At 38.3% G+C, this 20,973-nt stretch overlaps 1 protein-coding gene across 3 annotated transcripts in view; it reads left to right on the top strand.

Annotated features, from left to right (window-relative positions):
• Positions 1 to 412: 412 nt before the first annotated feature.
• The window catches only part of Clock (clock circadian regulator), a 45,116-nt gene continuing 24,555 nt past the window's right edge, over positions 413 to 20,973 (top strand). For 2 of the 3 annotated variants that reach the window (XM_032916769.1, XM_032916768.1), the window contains exons 1-10: positions 413 to 1,443; positions 1,816 to 1,875; positions 2,137 to 2,285; positions 5,059 to 5,150; positions 10,139 to 10,228; positions 15,276 to 15,396; positions 17,865 to 17,978; positions 18,114 to 18,232; positions 20,223 to 20,305; positions 20,496 to 20,602. In XM_032916769.1, coding sequence (XP_032772660.1) covers positions 1,397 to 1,443; positions 1,816 to 1,875; positions 2,137 to 2,285; positions 5,059 to 5,150; positions 10,139 to 10,228; positions 15,276 to 15,396; positions 17,865 to 17,978; positions 18,114 to 18,232; positions 20,223 to 20,305; positions 20,496 to 20,602 — 982 coding nt within the window. In that variant the 5' untranslated portion in view covers positions 413 to 1,396. Of the gene's footprint in view, positions 1,444 to 1,815; positions 1,876 to 2,136; positions 2,286 to 5,058; positions 5,151 to 10,138; positions 10,229 to 15,275; positions 15,397 to 17,864; positions 17,979 to 18,113; positions 18,233 to 20,222; positions 20,306 to 20,495; positions 20,603 to 20,973 lie in introns of those variants that run through there. The other variant, XM_032916770.1, reaches the window with a different exon arrangement.

Here is a 20,973-nt window from a genome sequence, read left to right as displayed (position 1 = left end):
TCTTCTCTAGAAGGGTGACTTAGGGGGACTCAGAGGTTCTGTAGCTGTGTATTCCCTCCTATGATATTAACTCAGACACTCAGAGTCACAGTGGTCTGTCATGGTACTGACCTGTCATTGTCTTGTAAGCACTCTTAGTCCTGAGTTGTGTTTTGTTAGCCTAAGCACATAGGCAGTGTTACATCACTTTTCAAGGGCTAGTTTCTCCTCCTCTTATGAAGGGACACATGAAACTAGTGATAGTCTTTTAGAATCTCCTGTGAAAATACCTTTAAACTTCTCTGGTTTAATAGAGTTAATATATTATAATATATATATATATATACATATATATATGTATATATATATACACACACAATATTTAATTATATTTTCTAAATTCTAAATAAAGGAAACGATAATATAAAACTCCTACCTCAAAACCTAGGATGTTTATAAATAAGGTCATCTGCAATTCAGTATTTAACTCATGGCTTGATGAAACTGCTTTGTAAGGAATTTTAGTCTTGTGACTCAGTTCGAAAGCAGCACATTTTAATTACTTAAATGTAGAAACAGTATAAGACATTTTATACTCTTTCCTCTCCTTGGTTTGCCCTCTCCTATAACATGCCTTGGTTTTCTCAAATGCAGTTTGTCCTATCTCACGGCCTATGCAGTTTCAAACCGTCACTCTGCTTCTTAGAATCCTCTCAGCCATTGCTTCTCAGACTTCTGTAGTCATAGAAATCAGTGAGGGTCTTGTGGATATGTGGGTTCAGATTCAACCAGAAGTTCTTCTCTGACCAAGAGGATGCTTCCTGCCTCTGTACCATGCTTTCAGGAACAGGAATCTTGACCCTGACAAGACTCTTTACCTCAGGCTTCCCTTGTATTGTTCACAGACAAGCTTGGTTGCTTCTTATCTGGGTGATAGCACTGGGCAATATAACTTCATCGTGTATTTTGTTTTCATTGTTTACATATCCATTTCCTTGGTCAGCACAGATTTCTGCCTATAGAGCTGAGCCTCTCATCCCTGTAGATACAAGGCCTATGTCCTGGTTAGCAGAGAGTAGAATCTCAGTAAGTATTTGTTAAACCATACTATTGCAGTCAGTTCGTAGTCCTACAGTCAAAGCATGTACTGAAGATTAAAAATTACATTATATTGCTTTATAGAAATATATGAATTTGAATTTTTCCATATTTCTTTTAGAAGAAAAAAGCCTAAAATTCTCCCCAAAGATAATTGCTTGAAAATAATATACCAGCTTCATTTGAAGTCTGCATAGAAACAATAGTATTCTCAAGATAACTTTGTAGAGGTGTTGTAGAAAATTAATAACCATTTCTATTTTCCTTTCTCTCAAGGAGAAGTACAAATGTCTACCACAAGACGAAAACATAATGTGTTATGTTGTTTACCGTAAGCTGTAGTAAAATGAGCTCAATTGTTGACAGGTATGTTTTTAAAATTCACTATTAGAATAATGATTAATGTAATTCCAAGTGGGTGGTTTAATACAGTGAAATAATTTCATACTGGTTTTATGTAGATTTTCAGTAAAAAAATTAAGAAAAATTCGAAATAAGATATTTAGACTAAATCAATTCTTATTTGGCCTGATACAATCACATAGCTGAATGTAACTGCCTTTAAAATTGATGCATGAACAACGTAAAATATAATTAACTGTGATCATACTGTGTTAGAAAGTAAGCTAACAGTCCCGAGCTTATATTTATTTGATACCTGAGGCACAGGGCTTGCCTGTCGCTCTGGTGCCTTCCCTATCCGCTGCACGGCCTTTCATTGTGTTTTTTCTCTTGTAGAGATGACAGTAGTATTTTTGATGGATTGGTGGAAGAAGATGACAAGGACAAAGCAAAAAGGTAGTTAGCTATGAAATAGAAAATAGTAAATAAATGTAATGCTTATATATATTTATGAAAATATAGTACCCACATGTATTAGAACATTAACAAAGTAGAAATCTTAGATTGCCAGTATGCAGGTTATAAATTATCCCCTGACCATTTGAAAAGTGAGTTTAAATAAGTTATGTCATGTCCAAATTGAACACAGTATTAAACTATTTGTGTACGTAAATAGGTTGTTTAAAAACCACATATTCAATTTCTTTTTTTTCATAGAGTATCTAGAAACAAATCAGAAAAGAAACGTAGAGATCAGTTCAATGTTCTCATTAAGGAACTGGGGTCTATGCTTCCTGGTAATGCTAGAAAGATGGACAAGTCTACTGTTCTACAGAAGAGCATTGATTTTTTACGCAAACATAAAGGTAAAGTACTGATTTTGTACAATGAGTATAGTTTTTACAGGATTCCCTCCCCCCACAAAACATAATGAGTTATATAGTGTTTAATAAAAAAGATTTCTAGTGTGTTTCTTCTTTCATTCAACAACCACTTGGTGAGTTCTACTTCTAGGTCCTTAGAAAGTTAAGATGATCTTCTTGGCTCTCAGCTTACGCCTGGGGAGATAGATGTGCTAGCGTTCAACTAAAATGCGAATGAGTAGTGTTCGTAGACTGTAAGCTAGGGAGCACATCTTGTCATGATTTTTCTTCATAAAGGAAAGAATATTTTAGGTGTACACAGATGTAATTTTTTAAACCTAGTCTTCTTTTTAGATTAAGTAAGTAAAACAATGTTTTGCACATGAGGTACTGTGTGCAAAAGCAGAAGAGCAAGGAGCTGGGATTGTAGCTGAGCGTGTTTGTGCTCGAAGGCTGTAAGTGCATTTGAGAGTAGGGTCGTGTCAGGCTGCTCCAGACCATTTTAAAGGATCATTTCAGTGTCTGTCTAGGAAATAAACACTACACCTCAAAACATTTGTTAATCAAAGAAAATTACCACTCATGAGAAGAAGTTGTTAATGTCTTGGGGTTTAGGTAGCAGAGATAGTAAACTGAAACTGGCGGGATGTATGCTTTCCAGCTACGGTAAAAAGCCTGTTCTTAGGAGTGCAGATGCTCACTGCTGCCTCTGTTGTTTCCTTGCCACCCCTTGTAATCCACTGGAACTGGCTTGGGCACCAGTACGCTGTGAAGCTTTGTCACGAATTTCATTACTGACATTACCCACCCATCCCCAGGACAGCAAGCGTTCTCTTCTTTACTCTCTGAGGAGTTGGAATTGGCACTCTTGATCTGCCTGCTACTGACTTTCTTCTCCTATGGCTTCCAAATTCTCTGCTGCTTCCCCTTCCTGTCCAGCATTCTCTCCTCTTTCCTTCTTGCTCTCTAAATGGGGTGTTTCTCAAGGCTTATCCTCATTTTTTTATTAATTCAACCCTCTTTCCTGTCGGTGCCTCATTGTATAATTAGAGCTGCTAAGCATCTGTGTTCAGCTACTAGTGAATCTTATTTTCAGATGCAAACGTTTCATCTTTGTGTTCCTAGTTAACTTATTAGACACCATTTTCCATGCCTCCAAACTCATTTCCTCTAAAATGTATTCATTTGGTCATGTCAGTTCCTCCTAAACTGGCTTTTTCTATTGTGCCATTTGATTCACTTCCCAGGGCTCAAACATGGAAATACTTTGAGAATGTTTTCACTCACACTAGCATCACATCACACATGCCACATTCTCCACTGCTGGTTCTTTAATAAATGTGTCAGTCACTTACATTGATCCCCTTGCTGCCTTGAACTCCCTTTGTTTACATGGCACACCAGATAAAATCAGTTCCTTAACCATTGTAGGAGCTCAGTAAATGATTGTTGAATGAAACAAAGTGAAATGCATACATTTCTGCCACCTGACAATACAATATTAATTTTGACATTAATTAGGTATGTTCCAAAAATTTGATGTATAATTCTCACAAAATGAAATTTGTGCTAAATTCAAGTATTTGTTTATCTAAAATACCCCTGTACTAACTAAAGCTTAATGACTTGTGTCTGTAATTGTATGTGTAGTTGACAGCAATTTGAAGAGCATGACTGCATTAGTCACAGAATTAGTAACTATATTGTTTTAGTTACTTGTCCTACGTAGTTCAGTGTAGTCACGTGTAATAAGCCAAATTTGGTATGTAAATGTGATACATTTAACTATTTGCTAGTGAAATATTAAAATAATATAATCCATACTTTTTACTACAAAGAGGGTAGCATACAAGCTGTCACATGGATCTCTAGTTTGGTTGTTACAGTCTACATTTAAAAAGAAAAGCAACAACAATATGAAAGTGCTGTGTACTCATTTATGATCATAGCACTTGGAAGCTGAGGCAGGAGGATCACAAGTTCGAAGCCAGCCTGAGATACATAGTAAGACCCTGTTTTTAAAAGAAAAGAAAATGTATTTGCTAAGCAAATAGTTCAGATTTCATTATGTATGATAATATTCTTATAATTAAATCTATTTGCTGTAGGGAAATGAAGTAGCAAAATGCAATAGCAATATGGCAAAATGCATGTGCCAGGAACCCGGAGGCTTTGGGAGGCTCTGTATGCTTTCAAACATTTAAAAGGAGACACTGACCAAAGTCACTCTACAAGTGATTATTAACGTGACGTTTTAGTTTAGTGTTCTGGATTAGCTAATATAAAGCACTGAGATTAGGAGGAATCTTTTTGCCTGGCAAAAATAGGTCCTCTTTTGTTGAGAACAGACCTGCTTACCCCACTGTCAACTTCCCTTTGTGCTGACTCCTTGTCTCTGCTCTAGATGTTGCTAGTTGAATAGCAAGAAAAATACATGGCAAAAAGTTTCTTCAAAGTGTTTGAGTCTTGTTGTAATCTGCTTGTTTTTATTCACTAATTCTGTCAAGCTGGAAGCAAATTTAGGCCTATCAGCCACAGAGCATATCAAAGCCGTTCCTATCTTTTCTCTCCAATAAAAACCCGGAAGAAATTATTACTAAAGTATCCAGACCAAGTCCTAGAAGGTAACATTTCACATTTTCAGAACCTGGCCTCCTGCTTAGTGAACCAATAACCCCGCCTATTTCTTCTCATTGGGTAGGAAGAACAGGCAGCTTGTAGCGTTTTGTGCTCTCCCACATTGGAGCATGCCACTAATGTGTCAATCTGTTTACAGAGATCACTGCACAGTCAGATGCTAGTGAAATTCGACAGGACTGGAAACCTACATTCCTTAGTAATGAAGAGTTTACACAATTAATGTTAGAGGTATGTCCAGATCTAATTTTTGAAAGTTTTTTTTTCAATTTTAACAGTAATTAATTTTAGTATAGTTTTAGCAGTATTACTAATATTGAAAGTCTTAATTCAATGTAATGTAATAAACTCTGTTTGTGTATATTTAACAACTGATCAGTGTATTGATCAAGTATTGTAAGCAGATAATGCCATGTCCTAGAGTAATACCAAGTTTTTATTTTCATTATTTGAAAGTTTCATATAATTCAGAAACATATAGTTACTGAGCCCTCAATCTGAGACCCTGTACTACATTCTAACAAAGCATAGCATATGTTCTCACATCTGACATTGTTATCAGTTGTTATCTACTCCAGCTGAGCTGCTGTGTCAACTTAAAAACATGGGTTGTAGTGCTGTGAACAGAACATTTCCGTAGTCCTAGAAGCAGACAGCCCAGTGAAGAGGCCCCAGTGGGCTGGTGTATAGCGAGAGCTCGAGTCTAGTTCATAGATGATCTTCTTCAGTGTCATGGCATGGTAGACATGCGATATAGGAGCTCGCAAGGACACTTTTATGAGGACACAGTTTCACTTTGGTGGCTTCATCACCTAATCACCTTCTAACCACCTCTCCCAATACAGCAAAATGGGAAGTTAGGCTTCAGCATGAATTTTACAGGACACAGTGTTTGTCTCTAGCAGCATCCTACTGGACACCTGCCTAAAATGAACACAAATGGTACTGAATGGTGTAGCTTTCAAATGGAAACGTGTTGAAAGGTAACCATTCTCTAAGTAGAAACTTTTAAAAGGAAATGAGTGATATTCTGTGACAGAATTGCTTATAAGAATAATTGTCAAGAATAGTTTTGGCTTGTATATAGGGAGTAACATCTCCCAGTCAAATATACAATAGACAAAAGTTTTGGAATATTCATACCTAATAGCCTTACTTTTCTACTTTTTTTATCTTTTCCTGGATAGAATAGGTTAGTTATCATTTATGCACTGAATCCAGTCAGATCTTAGTATCAAATGTCATGAAAATGTACAATAGCAAACAGGTGGTTTATGTTGTAGGTAACAGTGATAAGAAAAGTCATAAAAGCACTGATTCCAGTCCTCAAGAGGGTAAGGGAGAATGACTGGGATGCATTAGGGGTGTTGTAGCTAGCCTGGGTAGCTTATGGAGAAATCAGTAGATGAAATTTATCTGCATCATGAATGTGAATATAGTATTTATATCCCAGTGACTTTTTTATATTAACTAGGGTCTGAGGCAAAGTAAAACAGTTTCAGTGAGTACTCTGGGGTGTAACAGTTAGTGAAGTCTAGCTGTAGATGCACTAGAAATTATTGCTTAAAATTTGTAAAAGTATGACATAAGCGTTTAGACCTCTACTTTAAAATTGAAGGATAACTACTTTTCTCCTGTTATTCTCATAACTGGTTGCTTTAAGAGGGTGCTCCAGAAAAGGAAGTCTAGGGCTGTCAGGAAACTTGCCTATTTCACATAGGTGGAAGGTGCTTCTCCTACTCTCCTGGGATACACTGCAAGTGTGCTATGCCCTCAGCCACTGTTACTAGCCTCTGAGATGAGCTAAGTTAGGTACAGTTGACAATTCAACCAACAGTCTTAATTTGATTGGGCTTTTTTCCCTCTTAAAAGAAGTTTGACACTGTACACAAGTATCTCTTTAAATATATGTTTGTAAAAGGATATGCATAGCCAGCCTCTACAGCGAAGAAGAAAATTCATTCATCTCTATTTTATAATCCTAGTGCAGTAGTTCATTCAATAAAATTTCTGTGTTTATTATAAACCACTTACCTTTCTTTATTGGCATGAAAAGTTTGTTACAGATTAAAGAATACGTATTTTATTCATCTTAATGAATATAAGTGATTTACTAATAGGCTAAATAGAAAACTGTTAACTTCAGGTTTTTCTTCATAATAGGAAGCTTTTATATTAATTGCCAAGTTCTGTGTACTACATACATACACAGATAAATTTCAAAGAAAAGTAAACAAAAAATGTTGGTGATGTTAAAACATAAAAACAGAAATATATTTAAAAACTTGAGTATGTAAGGTAATTCTTTTGTGATTGTCCTCAGATTTTAGTTTCACATAACTGAACAGTGCTGTATTTACATTTACTATGTACAGGATATTTTTAGTTTTTATTACATTTGTTTGCGTGTGTATGTGTGTGAGTTTATTCTTACCTAGCACACGGGTGGAGGGCGGAGAACCAAGTGTGGGAGTTGGCTCGCTCTCTGTCCCGTGCGACTCTGAAGACTGAACTCAGGTTGGGCAGCAAGCACTTTTGCCCATTGAGCCCTCCTGGTGGTAGCCCAAGTATTTGAAAGGTTTTGTATGTATTGAGTAGATGTATTTTTTTAACACTAATAGGCCAAGATGAAGAATTTGTATGTAGTTATATATCTTATATCCTTAATCCAGATGTGTACACTCATGTGATTTTACATTCTTCAAGTCTGCATTTTCTGATTGAGTATTAAAATTTTAATCATAATAGAACTGGAGTTGTTCATGAGATAGTCTGGTTTTGTTTAGGTAAAGTCAAAGATACTGACTGGAAGACTATGATGAAAGTGCATTACTCTTAGGTAATCATGCTGACTATAGATGGGTAGGCAGACCCTTCCCATTTTCAGCTGAATTTCAGACATAGGCTTCATCTTAATGTTAGCATTGCTGCTACAGGGGCTTAGACCATCTACTTAATGTGTTAGTGTTGTTGGTACAGGGGCTTAGACCATCTACTTAACATGTTAGTGTTGTTGGTACAGGGGCTTAGACCATCTACTTAACATGTTAGTGTTGTTGGTACAGGGGCTTAGACCATGCAGCTCAACATGCTCAATACTCACTATGCCCAGAGGAATCGAAGCTTGTTTAACCCCCCAAAAAACAAAACCTAACTAATGTCCTAACAAGAGCCTAGCTCTCAGCACTCTCTCTCTCTCTCTCTCTTGCCCGAGATAATTTACTGGAAGAGGGAGTAGGCATGGCAGGACAAATGTCATTTTGTTGAAGGCCTCTCTGGTTATACATTTCTGGTCCCTGGGCAGCTCCATAGTTTTTCCTACAGTCTACAAGACAAGGGCTCACACTCTGTATCAGCCTCTTTGCTAATGATCCACAGGGCACTCATGTCCCCTTCCTTGTAGTTAGCACTCTAATTATCTACAGAGTAAATAATCACTGTTATCAGGAAGATATATCTAGGTGGAAGGCAGGAAGTTTAAAGTACTGAACAGCTTCCCTTCTTCCCTTTACTGATGCAGTAAAAGGACAGAGATAGCAGGATAGCATGCAGCTGTCCATCATGACATGGGACATTCTGCCACATTTCTCTAGTTATCCTTCTCAAGAGTCTTCTCTTCCTCAACTCAAAAGATTTCCTGATTTGGCAAGCTGTTGAAACTTTAATCTGCAAGGGAAAAGAGCAGACTTTACCTATAGAAGTGGGCTAAGTTACTAGAGTTTTCTTTTCAGTTCATTGTCTTAGAGAGAGAGATAGATGACCTGTGGATCCTAGCAGTGTCTTAACAGCAAGTCCCATAATCACAGTGACAGATCATTTGCTTCCAAAGTTGACGGTCTTTCGCATGAGAAAGCAGTTTCTTTCTTTGCATCAATTTGACTCTTGACAACAGTTACTGATTAAACTGTAATAGGGTAACACTGGAGGACTTGGCTTCAGTTATAGATTTCAAACCCCTGATTATCTAAAAATAGATTTGTTTCAGTTGTTCTGCAAAATAAACAATTATTCAAAGTAAGTTTTCTCTGGGACCCATCTTTCTCCTAGTAGTGTAGGGAAGAGGTAAAGAAGACTACCTTTATTCTACACTCGGCAGTTACACACTGGGCATATAGCTTTGTGACGGAGCACTTACTCAGGACTCTTGAGGCCCTGCATTCATTTGCTGTCACTACAGACAGCTGTAATAGTAGTAAATTGGAGCTGGACACAGTGGGTCACCAGAGTTCAAGGCCCGTCCGGTCTACGGAAGCTGTTTCAAGACACCCTGGTACACCTGCAGGCGCACACATACCCACCCCACAACAACAAAAATGAAGTGCAGCTTGGAGTGGTTGCCCTGACTCCCATCCCCATCCTTTCTGTGTCCTGCCTTCACAAGGATACAGAGACATGCGCAGTTCTTACCAAAGGCAGTGGGCCTCTAGGGGTTCTGCAGAGCTGAGTGCATTACTTTTCACTTCTGTTCTGGATCTTTCTCTCCTTTAGCCTACAAGGGTAAACATCTCTAGTTTTATGGTTTTCCATATGATCTTTGGTACACGAGTCCTTTAATTGTTCTTCCTCCCTTAGTTCACTGTCAGGCTTATAAACGAGTTGTAATAGCCTCTTCTTATCCATTTGTTTTAAGTTCACTGCAAGTGACTTGCCTTCCTGTTGACATCACTCTTTGAAAAAAATCACAGGATTTGCTCATTTTCTTGTCCCTTGTGCTGTCTGGTCTCCGTCCTGTCTCTCTTCCTTATCCAGCTCTGCTCCACACCACTTGCTTTTATGTATGGAATAAAGATAACTTTACCAAGAAATTAGGCTTTATAAGATTCGGCCTCAGCTCAGTGTTGGGGGCCTCAATCTCTGTCTCTTCGCTCTGTTCCTTTCATTCTGTTCCTATCCCTCAGGCTTACAGTTCTTTCTCGGTGTGTACTCTATGAGATGTGAGCATCTCCAGATGCTCGCTGTGCTGTGCTGTACTGCAGAGCATGTCATACAGTATACATATGCAGCTGTAAAGGCAGAACGTGAACCTTAGAAACTATAGCTTCCAGTCAATAGCCAGAGTGATATTTTTCCCTCAGACACATCTAAAGAATCACAAAAATTAATATACTGAAAGCAAAATGTCTGCCATTTGACCAGTGAGTCCTTTGTCATTTCTGTTGTTTCTATCCAGGAAAGTGCTTTTTTCTTTTCCCTTAACTGACCATTATGTTTAATTTCAGGCTCTTGATGGTTTTTTTTTAGCGATCATGACAGATGGAAGTATAATATATGTATCTGAGAGTGTAACTTCGTTACTTGAACATTTACCAGTAAGTATGAAAACCGTGTCATCTCTATTATTTATGTCTATATTACATATTAGAATTCACTAGGAAGTAGACCTTGGGGGTGATACTTGAACAGCGGTTGAAGGGTTGGGACACAGATCCCAGGTGTGCTGTTATATTAGTGTTGATGCTCTTAAACCAGTTCTAAGTTCTTCCTCCATAGCACCTGCTGATCTAACCTCTGCTGCTCTTCCCTCTGCACTGGATTGTCAGTTTTGCAGTGTTTTCCTTTTAGCCTGATAAAAATATTGTATCGATCAAAAAGAAGGAATCAAGCCAAATTTCTACTGAGATACTTCTTGTTTTAGGAGAACTCATAAGTAATTTTTTCAGGAGTGACTTACAGAGACTAAAAAGTAATCGATGCAGGACTCGTGTGCACTCTGAGCTGAACTGGCAATGTACTAACGGTCATTCCAGTTTAAAACATCAAAAGGTGCCCTGGGGTGGAGATCTGTAGCTCAGCATGTGTTAGAACCCCAGCTAGGAGCAGTAGGGGACTAAGGGAAGGACAGACACACACAAATATGTACAGTGAATATGGGATCATTAGGGTTCTGCGCCTGCTCCCTTCATAACTTGGAACCCTGGGTACAGAACTAGGGAGCAGGAGGCTGGTCCTGGCTGATCCCTTTAGTAGAGCGGTCAGTCTCAGGCTGTAACTATCCAGGAGGAAGCTGAAGTTACTAATCCTAGCCCGTGAGTGTAACAGATTTGCCACTTCCCCGTGGCAGGTGCTATGTCAGAACACACATCTCCTGGGCTTCACTCATTGAGGGCTTTCTCTGCTTCCTCAGAAAGTAAGGAATTAGAAGGACACTAAAATTTTGATGACATAGTAAATACCTCAATTGTGTGTTTGCTTTTTTACTCAACCCATAATTGTTGAGCATTCATTCTGTATTGAACTCTAGGTTAAATGCTATCTACAATTAAAGGTTTTTGAAATGTATTCAAAACTTTTATATAACATGTATTTATCTAAGATGGGCTTCTGATATAAAAATTCTAATATTTTAAAATTACTCCTGAAATGTTCTTTGTTTGAAAATTTACAACAGTACAAAGTAAACCAATCAGTAAATATTTCTTTTTAAGAATATTTTTAAAAAGCACATAAAAAACAGCATTCCCTTCCCTCTGATTTCTCTGCAACTCATTACCATATTATATAGAGAATGGACTCTACATTTAAAAATGCAAGACAGTACAAGAAAAACTTTTTACTGAAGGTCAGGCAATAAACATTGTACTCTTTTATTATTATTATTAATTTTAAGTTTTATTGATGTGTATACGTGTCTGTTTATATGCCATTCTCTTATGGGTACCCACCAAGGCAGAGAAAGGTGTTGGATCCTGGAGCTGGAGTTACAATGGTTGTGAGCTGTCTGATGTGGGTGCTGGGAACTGAGCTCAGATCTGGACTCTGGAAGAGCTGCAGTAATGAGCCGTCTCTCTAGCCCTGTGTACTTGTCTCTAGAAGTGGCTTGACTTTACTGATTTTCTGAGGGCTTTCTTCTAAAGAATGATTTGAGAGTGAAGCAAGAGACTGTGGTAACATAGAAGTAATTTCTCATGGAAGTGTTTTACATGATGCTAAAGCCAGGAATTTTTATCTCCTTATTTGTAAGAATACTGGCTGGATTTTCCAGAACCATTCAGTAATTATTTATTGAGTAAATAAAAATGAATTAGGTAGTTGGCCATCTTAGTGAATCCTTTTAATAAGTTTCCTAGGGCCTTGAGAGATGGCTTCTTAGAGAAGCGCCCTTGATGTTGTTGCAGAGAACCCAGGCTAGCCAGCACTCACACCAGATGGCCCACAGTTCCAGGGATCAGCAGTGCACACATATGGTGCTCATACATACTACATACATGTTCTTGGGCACACACATACCCATTAAATAAATAATAAATAAAACTTAAAAATACTTTCCTAATTTGAAAAGAGGGCATCAGATCCTCTGGAACTATTGTTATAGACATTGTGAGGTGCTCTGTGGGTACTGGGAATTGTACCTGGATCCTCTGGAAGAACAGCCAGTGCTGTTAACCCCTAAACTATCTCGGGTCCACTGCTGGGGGATCTTCTGTGTGGGACAGTTTAGTTACATTTTGAAATGGTCATCCTGACATGTATTCCATGTTAGTAGTAATCCCTCAGTACAACTTCACTTTCCCATTCCCTCCTGCTTTTCATAAAGTTTTTATCCTTTAGAACCAAGTTTAGATTTACAGAGAAGGGCACCAGGTATCTTTCGTGAAAATAATCGCAGGAGTGAAGGATCCAGGGAGCCGGTGTTTTCTTCTCTTCCATTTGAGTTGTACGTGGAGGGGACATAATGCAGTGAGTTTTTTATGTCAAATGTGTCAACTTGAAGCGCAGTGAACAGGACATGAAGAATGGTAGTTAACGGAAAGTCTGGCGCTGCGAGAAGCAGTGGCGAGGTGAGCGCTGCTTGGGATTGCAGTCTTGGCGCTTCCTGCATTCATGGTCTGATCTGTGAGGAGGAGGCAGCTAATGCCTGTGTGTAGCTAGAAGAGTAAGGTTAGAGAAATGGAATCATTGTGTGGAAAAATAAAACTAGAAAATGGTGGTTAAAAAGAAAGAGAAAACTAGTTCTCAGTTGACATTTTAGTTCTTATTTCAGATTTATTTTTTTATCAAGACTGTGTTATACATTCTGATCTATGCTAAAATACTTTGCCAGTAAAAGATGAATTTCTAGCATCTTGTTATTGAAATGCTAGAAATGTCCATCATTCTTTTTAGCATTAGTGGCTTTTTACTTTTCCAGAAGAATTCCTCATTAAAATACAAATGTGATTTTGGTATGCTACCCCTTAAGCTATTACCAGATGACTCCTTGGTCCGGATCATTTTCTTTATTTATACCCATTATATCTAAGGCACAGAGTTTAATGTACCTTGATTGGCAGGGAAGAAGATAAAGGTGTAAAAGATAGGACCTGTTTATTCATTACGGGGCAGTAAGATACATACATTTAAAGAACAAGTACCCCCCTTTGGGCATAAATATGAGTCATCAGTTCTAAAGGAATTTATTTGTATTTGTGGTTTTGTATTTGTGGTTTTGGGTGTTAATGGTATGCCATTTTGAAGGACATGATTATTTTATTTTTTAAAAATTTTTATTTAAAATAGAAACACATTTCTCCCTCCTTTCTCTTCCTTTAATACTTCCCATGACCCTGCTTACTCCATTTCAAATTGATGACTTCCTTTTTTTTTATTGTTATTGTTATACACACACACACACACACACACACACACACACACACACACACACACATAAATAGAACTTGCTAAATTACCTTAGTGTTATTTGTGTGTATATTATCTTAGGGCTAACCTTTTGGTATTGAATACCAACTACTGGGCTCATCCCTGTGAAAGACTAATTCTTATTCTCTCGGTTATCATTTGTATCTTTTTATTTTTTTAAGATTTATTTATTTATGTATATGAGTACACTGTAGCTGTCTTCAAATACACCAGAAGAGGGCATCAGATCTCATTACAGATGGTTATGAGCTACCATGTGGTTGCTGGGAATTGAACTCAGGACCTCTGGGAGAGCAGTCAGTGCTCTTAACCGCTGAGCCATCTCTCCAGCCCAGTCATTTGTATTTTTATAGTTCTCTTTAGAAGTAGGGCTCTATGAGTTCTCCTTTCACATTAGCACGTCTGTGGTGTTGCCAGTGTACAGGTCTTGTTTAGGTATCAATAATATGAGGATGTCATTAAGTCCTTTCTTCTGAGATGTTCTCTGAGTCTCAGGTACAGGGGTCATATTGTAAATGTATCCATTGGAGTTGAGCATACCACAATGAATTGTTGTCTGCATTTTGACACTAGTTTTTATAATAGTTTCTGTCTGCTGCCACAGAGAGACTCTTTTTTTTTTTTGGTAAGGGGTGAGAACTACATTAATCTGTGTATAAGGATAAGTTTTAGAATGTAGTTAAGAACTATTACTGGTCTGGTCTAGTGATATGGTAGGTTCTCCAGTAAGCTCCATGACCTCACCAGCTGGGAGCGCGTGGTTAGGTTTTTAGTACCAGGCATGCTTTCTTGAAGGAAGCGATCTGAGTTGGTCTCGGAAAAATGCAAGATAGAGATGTGGAGTTTGCCAAAGCTATTCCACTTCATGTAGTAGAGAAGACTTTGATCATAGAGAAAAGCAGAAGTCATGTAAATACACAGAGGTAAATTACCCTTTTCTTCCATCATTTGTTCTTCTTCCGTGTTTTAAGCATTAAAGCTATTCAGATAAATCTGTGCAGGTGTATAAAATATAAACAGAAGGAAAGCGCAACTGCTTTGCCACCACGTCTTGTCCTGTAATCAGAACTGTTTGGAAAGTGAGAATCCCAGCAGGATGGGTTGGACTCAGTAGGAAGGGTGATGTTGCTAAGGGTCACTGCTACTTAAAGATAGGAGCAGTCGTATTCTTTGAGTCAGACTACTGCCGATTACTGGGTAATAAAGGGCTACAGTAGTGATGGTTACGTGATGGCTGTCCACCTTACACAGGACTTGGCAGTGTGATGCAGAATGGATTCGTGGAAAAGGTGAAACAAATGGGAGGAGATGGTGGTGCCAGATCTCCTTCACGTGGCCTGTCATCGTTTCTGTATTCATGTGTGATGTCACCATTTAACAGATGTTTGCATAAATTACAAGGCTGTGGCTTAGAGCCTATAAGTTTCTTAAATTTCTCACTTCCTTTACATTTTATAATTTGATGAAACTAAGGTTTTTGAATACTGTCTGGCTTTCAGGATCACATCAATCATGAATCTGATGACTGGTATGTTAGCCTTCTCCAGGTTCTCAATTTCATTTTTTTAATAAGTTTATAGCTTGACTTTATTGAGTTTTATGGGTAATTCAAGATTAAGCACACCCACCTCTGTTACTTAATTGCTATTAGATGTGTTAATAGATAATAGTACTCTCAAAGTACTACTGTGTAATTTTTTAATTTTTTTTATTTTTCAGTCTGATCTTGTGGATCAAAGTATATTTAATTTTATCCCAGAGGGAGAACATTCAGAGGTTTATAAGATACTATCTACTCACCTGCTGGAAAGTGACTCCTTAACCCCCGAGTACTTAAAATGTAAGTTGGTCCTCCTCAGCACAGATGCAGACTTGGCAGCCTGACCCTTCACTTCTGTGAGCCTATGAAAACATAACATCCTTAACTAAAACAACACTACTTCATGAACTCTGTTTAAAGTGCTTAAAAAATCGGTGTGGTGTGAGTGTGTGAGTGTGTGAGTGTGTGTGTGTGTGTGTGTGTATTCTAAAGGAATTGTGTTCATTTTAAGATACCAGATTTATTCTAGTGTACAATGAGGTCTCATCTTGTTTGTTATAAGAAATTGATCACAATTATGCCACAAAACTGTAGTGTATAAAAAGATCGAAATTGGCCACATTTTAAATGAAATCTTATTATATTTAATGAAATAATCTTTGGTGGATGTGTTTAATACGAAAGCACCAAATATAGTAAAAACAAATTAGTTCCTGCCATCAAGTAGTGAGAAGTCTCTATAGACTGGGCTAGGGTTGACTGGAACGTTGCCTGCCTTCACTCTTGCTGTACTGGTTACCGTCATCACCAGTCTTACACACTAGACACGGTGACAGGGGACACATTTATTTGGGTTCATGGTTTAGAGATGTCTCACATGCTGAGGAGGACTTGGTAGAGCACAGCTGTTCACAACATTACAGCTGGGAAAGCAGAAAGAGGAAGGAAGGGCTTAGGGACATACATGTCTGCCTGCTGTGGCCTGTTTGCTCCAGGCCGCCATCCTCTTATGGTTTCCAGAGCCTCCAATGGTAGCACTACCAGCTATGGGCCTGTGTGGGGACAGTGTTGAAGTCCTTGCCTAGAATGCACATGCTGGGCTTGTGTGTGTGTGTGTGTGTGTGTGTGTGTGTGTGTGTGTGTGTGTGTGTGTGTGTGTTTGTGTACCATTAGCTATGAGATGGTCTCTTTATTATTTTTAATTATTTTTAAATTTTATCTGATAATAGTGATATTAATCAACTTAAAAATTCTGTTTGTGTCTTCAGAGTCTATAATATTAACAACTAAGATATATATATGCTTATATATATAAATATGTATATGTGTATATCCATGTTAAGAATGGGTATTCTTTCAGAAGTTATTATAAAAAGTTAGAAATGGAAATTTACTTGGAGCCTGTATATAATTGTTTACAGTCAGATTTGCTTTACAATGGTCCTTAGACCATTCTAATATATACTTAGAAGAAAGATTTGGGCTGGATTTAACATAGAAATCAGTTTTATGACTTTAAGCAGTATTTGAAGTCACGGAACGAATGGTGTTACTTGAGGCAAACATGTAGAGAAAGGAGACATAGACAGTCAGCACTCAGGTCCCAACAGGACAAGGAGCAGGACCTGGTCAGAGACCTCAGAGGAGCAAAGCTGTTTGGAAAACTGCATAAGACGCTCCTGCCAGGAAATAGATCTCCTGCTTTCAACATGAGAGAAGTCATAGCTCAGTGGCTTGCTGATGGCCTCTGAAAGACCTGGTACACAAGAGTTCCTTCCCCAGGAAGAAAGGCAGTGGGTTGAAACGCAAGGTACTTTGCCTAGAAAATTTAGTAGGCTAGTATATCTATAATGACAGGGAGTTGGTACAGGTGATGGGAAGTTTGTGAAGGAGATGAGGCAGAGTTGTATATTCATTCTATGCTGTTTAATTTTTATTCCTCACACGATAGAGAAATCAGTGAAGGCCATTTGGTAGGTTTGTAGCAAGAAGGGGATATCAAGGTTGAGAATTTTGAAAAGGGCATGTGTGTACTTAACAATAGCAGTAACAATAGAGAAAATAGCATGATTGATACAGGGTAGATCCAGTAGAGCACGTTTTAAGGCTAGGTAGCAAGAAAGAGAAAAACCACTGGAGCGGCTTTCACAGTTTGAATGTCAGTAATATTTGAAAGAGACATTGCTCCGGAGGTAAGAGGAAGGTAGAGAAGTGAAGACACAGAAACCATGGTGCATTTAAAATGGATGGAGTGAGTTCTCTGGTTCTGTAAGTAGAGTAGCATGAAAAACAGTTGGTGAAATAATGGAAGAGTGGATCAGACTCAGAAGTGTAGGCAGTAAAGAACCACAGAGTTTGCAGTTACTAAGGGGATGAATAGCAAGTGGCCTGGCCCTGGTCCTAAAGGAGATGAGAGACTCTTCAAGGTGACGTGGGAACAGCTGTCCTTCATCACCTGCAAGCCGGAAGCAAGGGAGCTGCATGCTCCAGGCCGACTGCCACTGGGAGAGACCACCCCAGACAACAGTGACAGAAGAGGAAGGTAGCCATTAGCTTTAAATAAAGGAGAGCACTAGCTGTAAATGGAGAACCAATGTTTTTGTGAAATTAGAATGAGAAGAGGTGAAAAGGTTGAGATTGGCTGTTAGCCTGTGCTGACTACAGTCGTCTGCTGCAGGGGCTCTGATAATGGATTTGATGAAGTAGTGTAACACGTCTGTGGGAGAAAATGATTGGCAATTTACTGAACTTTTTATCACTTGTTTCAGCAAAAAATCAGTTAGAATTCTGTTGTCACATGCTTCGAGGAACAATAGACCCAAAGGAGCCATCCACCTATGAATATGTGAGATTTATAGGAAATTTTAAATCTTTAAACAGTGGTGAGTTAAAATGTTTCTTTTATAATGTATTTTAACTGGCTGTTTTTATTTTTCCAAGTTCTTAGATGCTTAAATATTAGCAGCAATTTTATGTTACTGAATTAACCAATGATACATGTCTCCTTGCTGTTTTAGTATCAACTTCAACACATAATGGTTTCGAAGGAACTATACAGCGCACACACAGGCCTTCTTATGAAGATAGAGTTTGTTTCGTAGCTACTGTCAGATTAGCTACCCCTCAGTTCATCAAGGTATGTTTCTGATTTTAATTGCTCTAGCGTGTTCCAGTTCGTGTTAATGAGACGCGGTCTTGTGAGATTTCTGTTGTCTTAGAAGGCTGAAACTTATACCAACATTGTAGTAGTGGTGGCCAGTGAGCTACTGAGTATGTTTGAACTTTGTATTTTTCCACAGTTAAGATACACCCTTTACACATGTAACTTCCTGCTTTAGTGTATTCCTTGCAGGTGTGCGTCCCATGGCCGCATGTTACTGTTTCTCTGCTTTTATACTGAGTTGAGTGTAGTTTACTATCAGGAAAGAAGTCTGAAAAAAACTAGGTGAATTTTTTTTTTTTTACAAAAAGAATGCAGCTTTACTGGGTATAATTTGCCATTTGATTCCTTTTTTTGTTAGTTTTATTAACTGGAGTTACATATGGTTGTAAGGTACCATGTAAGTACTGAAACCTGAACCCCAGTCCTCCTGGAAAGGAGCCAAGGTTTTTAACTGCCGAGCCACGGCTCTAACCAGCCTCTGCTTTCTGAATTTTAAATTATGTATTTTTATTTCTTGCATCCATAAGCAGATGTTTAGTAGGGAAATAGAAAAGTGAACTGCTTCAGTCTTTAGAGACAGAAAGAAGCCATGGTGACATTTAAATTTGGGTGACAGCATAGTACAAGACAGAGCCCTGAGTTAACAGAAGACCTTAGTCTTGCTCTCCATGTTTTGCTCTTAGGAAATTAGAGGGCAGATACCTGCTTTTCTCATATAATTCTCACTCTTCAGAGATAGATGCTATTATAATTTTTTATATTTAAACTTAGGGAAGTTGCTTGCTGAAAGTCTTATCTAGTAAGTGGGACTTGATTGAAATTATTTTTCTTTGAAAGCCCTGGCTTATAACTGTCATTGAAGATGACGAAAGGATGGAGAGGAGGGAGTGTCATGGATTGCTCTGTACAACAGAAACTAGGTTTCATGTATATGAAAGGAAGAATAGTTAGAACTTCTGTCAGGGAGGTAAGCCAAGGCCAGGCATCAAAATTTGTTCTGTCTATGGTTTTCTCCATGAAGAGATTTCAGCATGAGAAACCATAGAAGAGTTTTAAGCAGGGAGGTTGTTTGCTCATATTTGAGTATTACTAAGGTGATGGTAATGGCTGACCCCTAAATAGAAGACAGATTGAGGGGTGGGAAGATGGATGAGAGGCTATGGCGATGAGGTGAGCCAGTGAGTGTCACTAGAGCTAGGTGATATGGGGGGATTCTACAGCACCTAGAAGGTTAGACTAGAAGTGTCTAGGGGCTGAAGAGATGGCTCAGTGGTTAAGAACATTTACTATTACTTCAAAGAACTTAAGTGTGCATGGATGGTGGCTCACAGCCTGCTGTAACTCCAACTGTAGGGGATCCAGTGCCCTCCCCTGCCCTCCATAGGCACACATGTGACATGCAGAGAGACATATGCATACATACACTTATACACAAAAATAAAAACAAGTCTTTTTATTAAAAGAAAATGTTGTGTGGCTACTTCGACTATTAAAGAACATGTTGAGTCTAACTCTGTGAGGAAGCAGAAGTGAGGCCATTGATGAGATGGAAAGTTGTGGCCATACATGAGGTTTGGCCTGTCGGCTTAGACCCTGAGACATGGGAGTGTGAATCAGAAGGGCGATCTGGGTGTCTAAGTAGGATCTTAGGCGTGTGACTGGTGAGAGTGCACCAGACCGTAACTACTGACCTGGGGCTGGCATCTGCTAGTGCCTGTGCTTTAGTCTGGTTTTGTCTCAGGTGATTAGAAGAATTGTTGGGGATCAAACTTAGGACTTCACAAACTCCAGGCTAGCACTTGTATCGTCAGCTGGTTACACTTGTGTTTAATCCTAAAATCTAAAATGTATAAAAATTTGTCTAGATGAAAGTTAATTTAATAATGACTTAAGCTAACAATATTTAATGTTTTTGCGGGCACAGGTAATTACTTCTAAACTATACTTGTTAATTTGTTTGTAGGAAATGTGTACTGTTGAAGAACCAAATGAAGAGTTCACATCTAGACACAGTTTAGAATGGAAGTTTCTATTTCTAGATCACAGGTAACATCACCTTTAAAAAGAAAGGCAATAGTCGTGAAATTCTGGACAGTAATGGGCACCAGGAACATAATGGGTTTTAAAATTCATTATCCATTTTTGAAAAAAATAAAGCCTTTTCCCCAAGCACATGTGTCTGTAATGTAGCCTGTAGAAAACTGAACTGGTGATATCTGTGATTACTGTGACTTAGGGCGCCGCCAATCATAGGCTATCTGCCGTTTGAAGTCCTGGGAACATCAGGCTATGATTACTATCATGTGGACGACCTAGAAAGTCTGGCAAAATGTCATGAGCACTGTAAGTAATCTTAATGTTTCTATTGAGAACTATTTTAAAACACAAGTAGATGCTCTGTTCTACTCATGAAAGACACAGAAAGGATTTAGAAGTGTTTTTATAAATGTATACAGAAGGTACAGGTTTATACTTGATCTTGGTCTTGCATACAAAGGAAAATCTTACAGTGTAGTAAAGAAGAACATAAAGTTTCCCAAGTCACTTTAACTACAAAGCCCAATTTTTGCTTAACACCAGTTAAAATATTTTAGAACCTAGCATTTGAAATAGTTTGGGAAGCATAATTTGGAAAACTTTACTGAACAATAATTTCAGACAATGATGTTATTCTGGTTTTTGGTTAATTAAAGCTTTAAAAATGAAAAGCCCCA

This window comes from Rattus rattus, chromosome 11 (assembly GCF_011064425.1).
Source record: "Rattus rattus isolate New Zealand chromosome 11, Rrattus_CSIRO_v1, whole genome shotgun sequence".
Lineage (NCBI taxonomy): Eukaryota > Metazoa > Chordata > Mammalia > Rodentia > Muridae > Rattus > Rattus rattus.
This window is presented reverse-complemented; position numbering and strand designations above follow the sequence as displayed.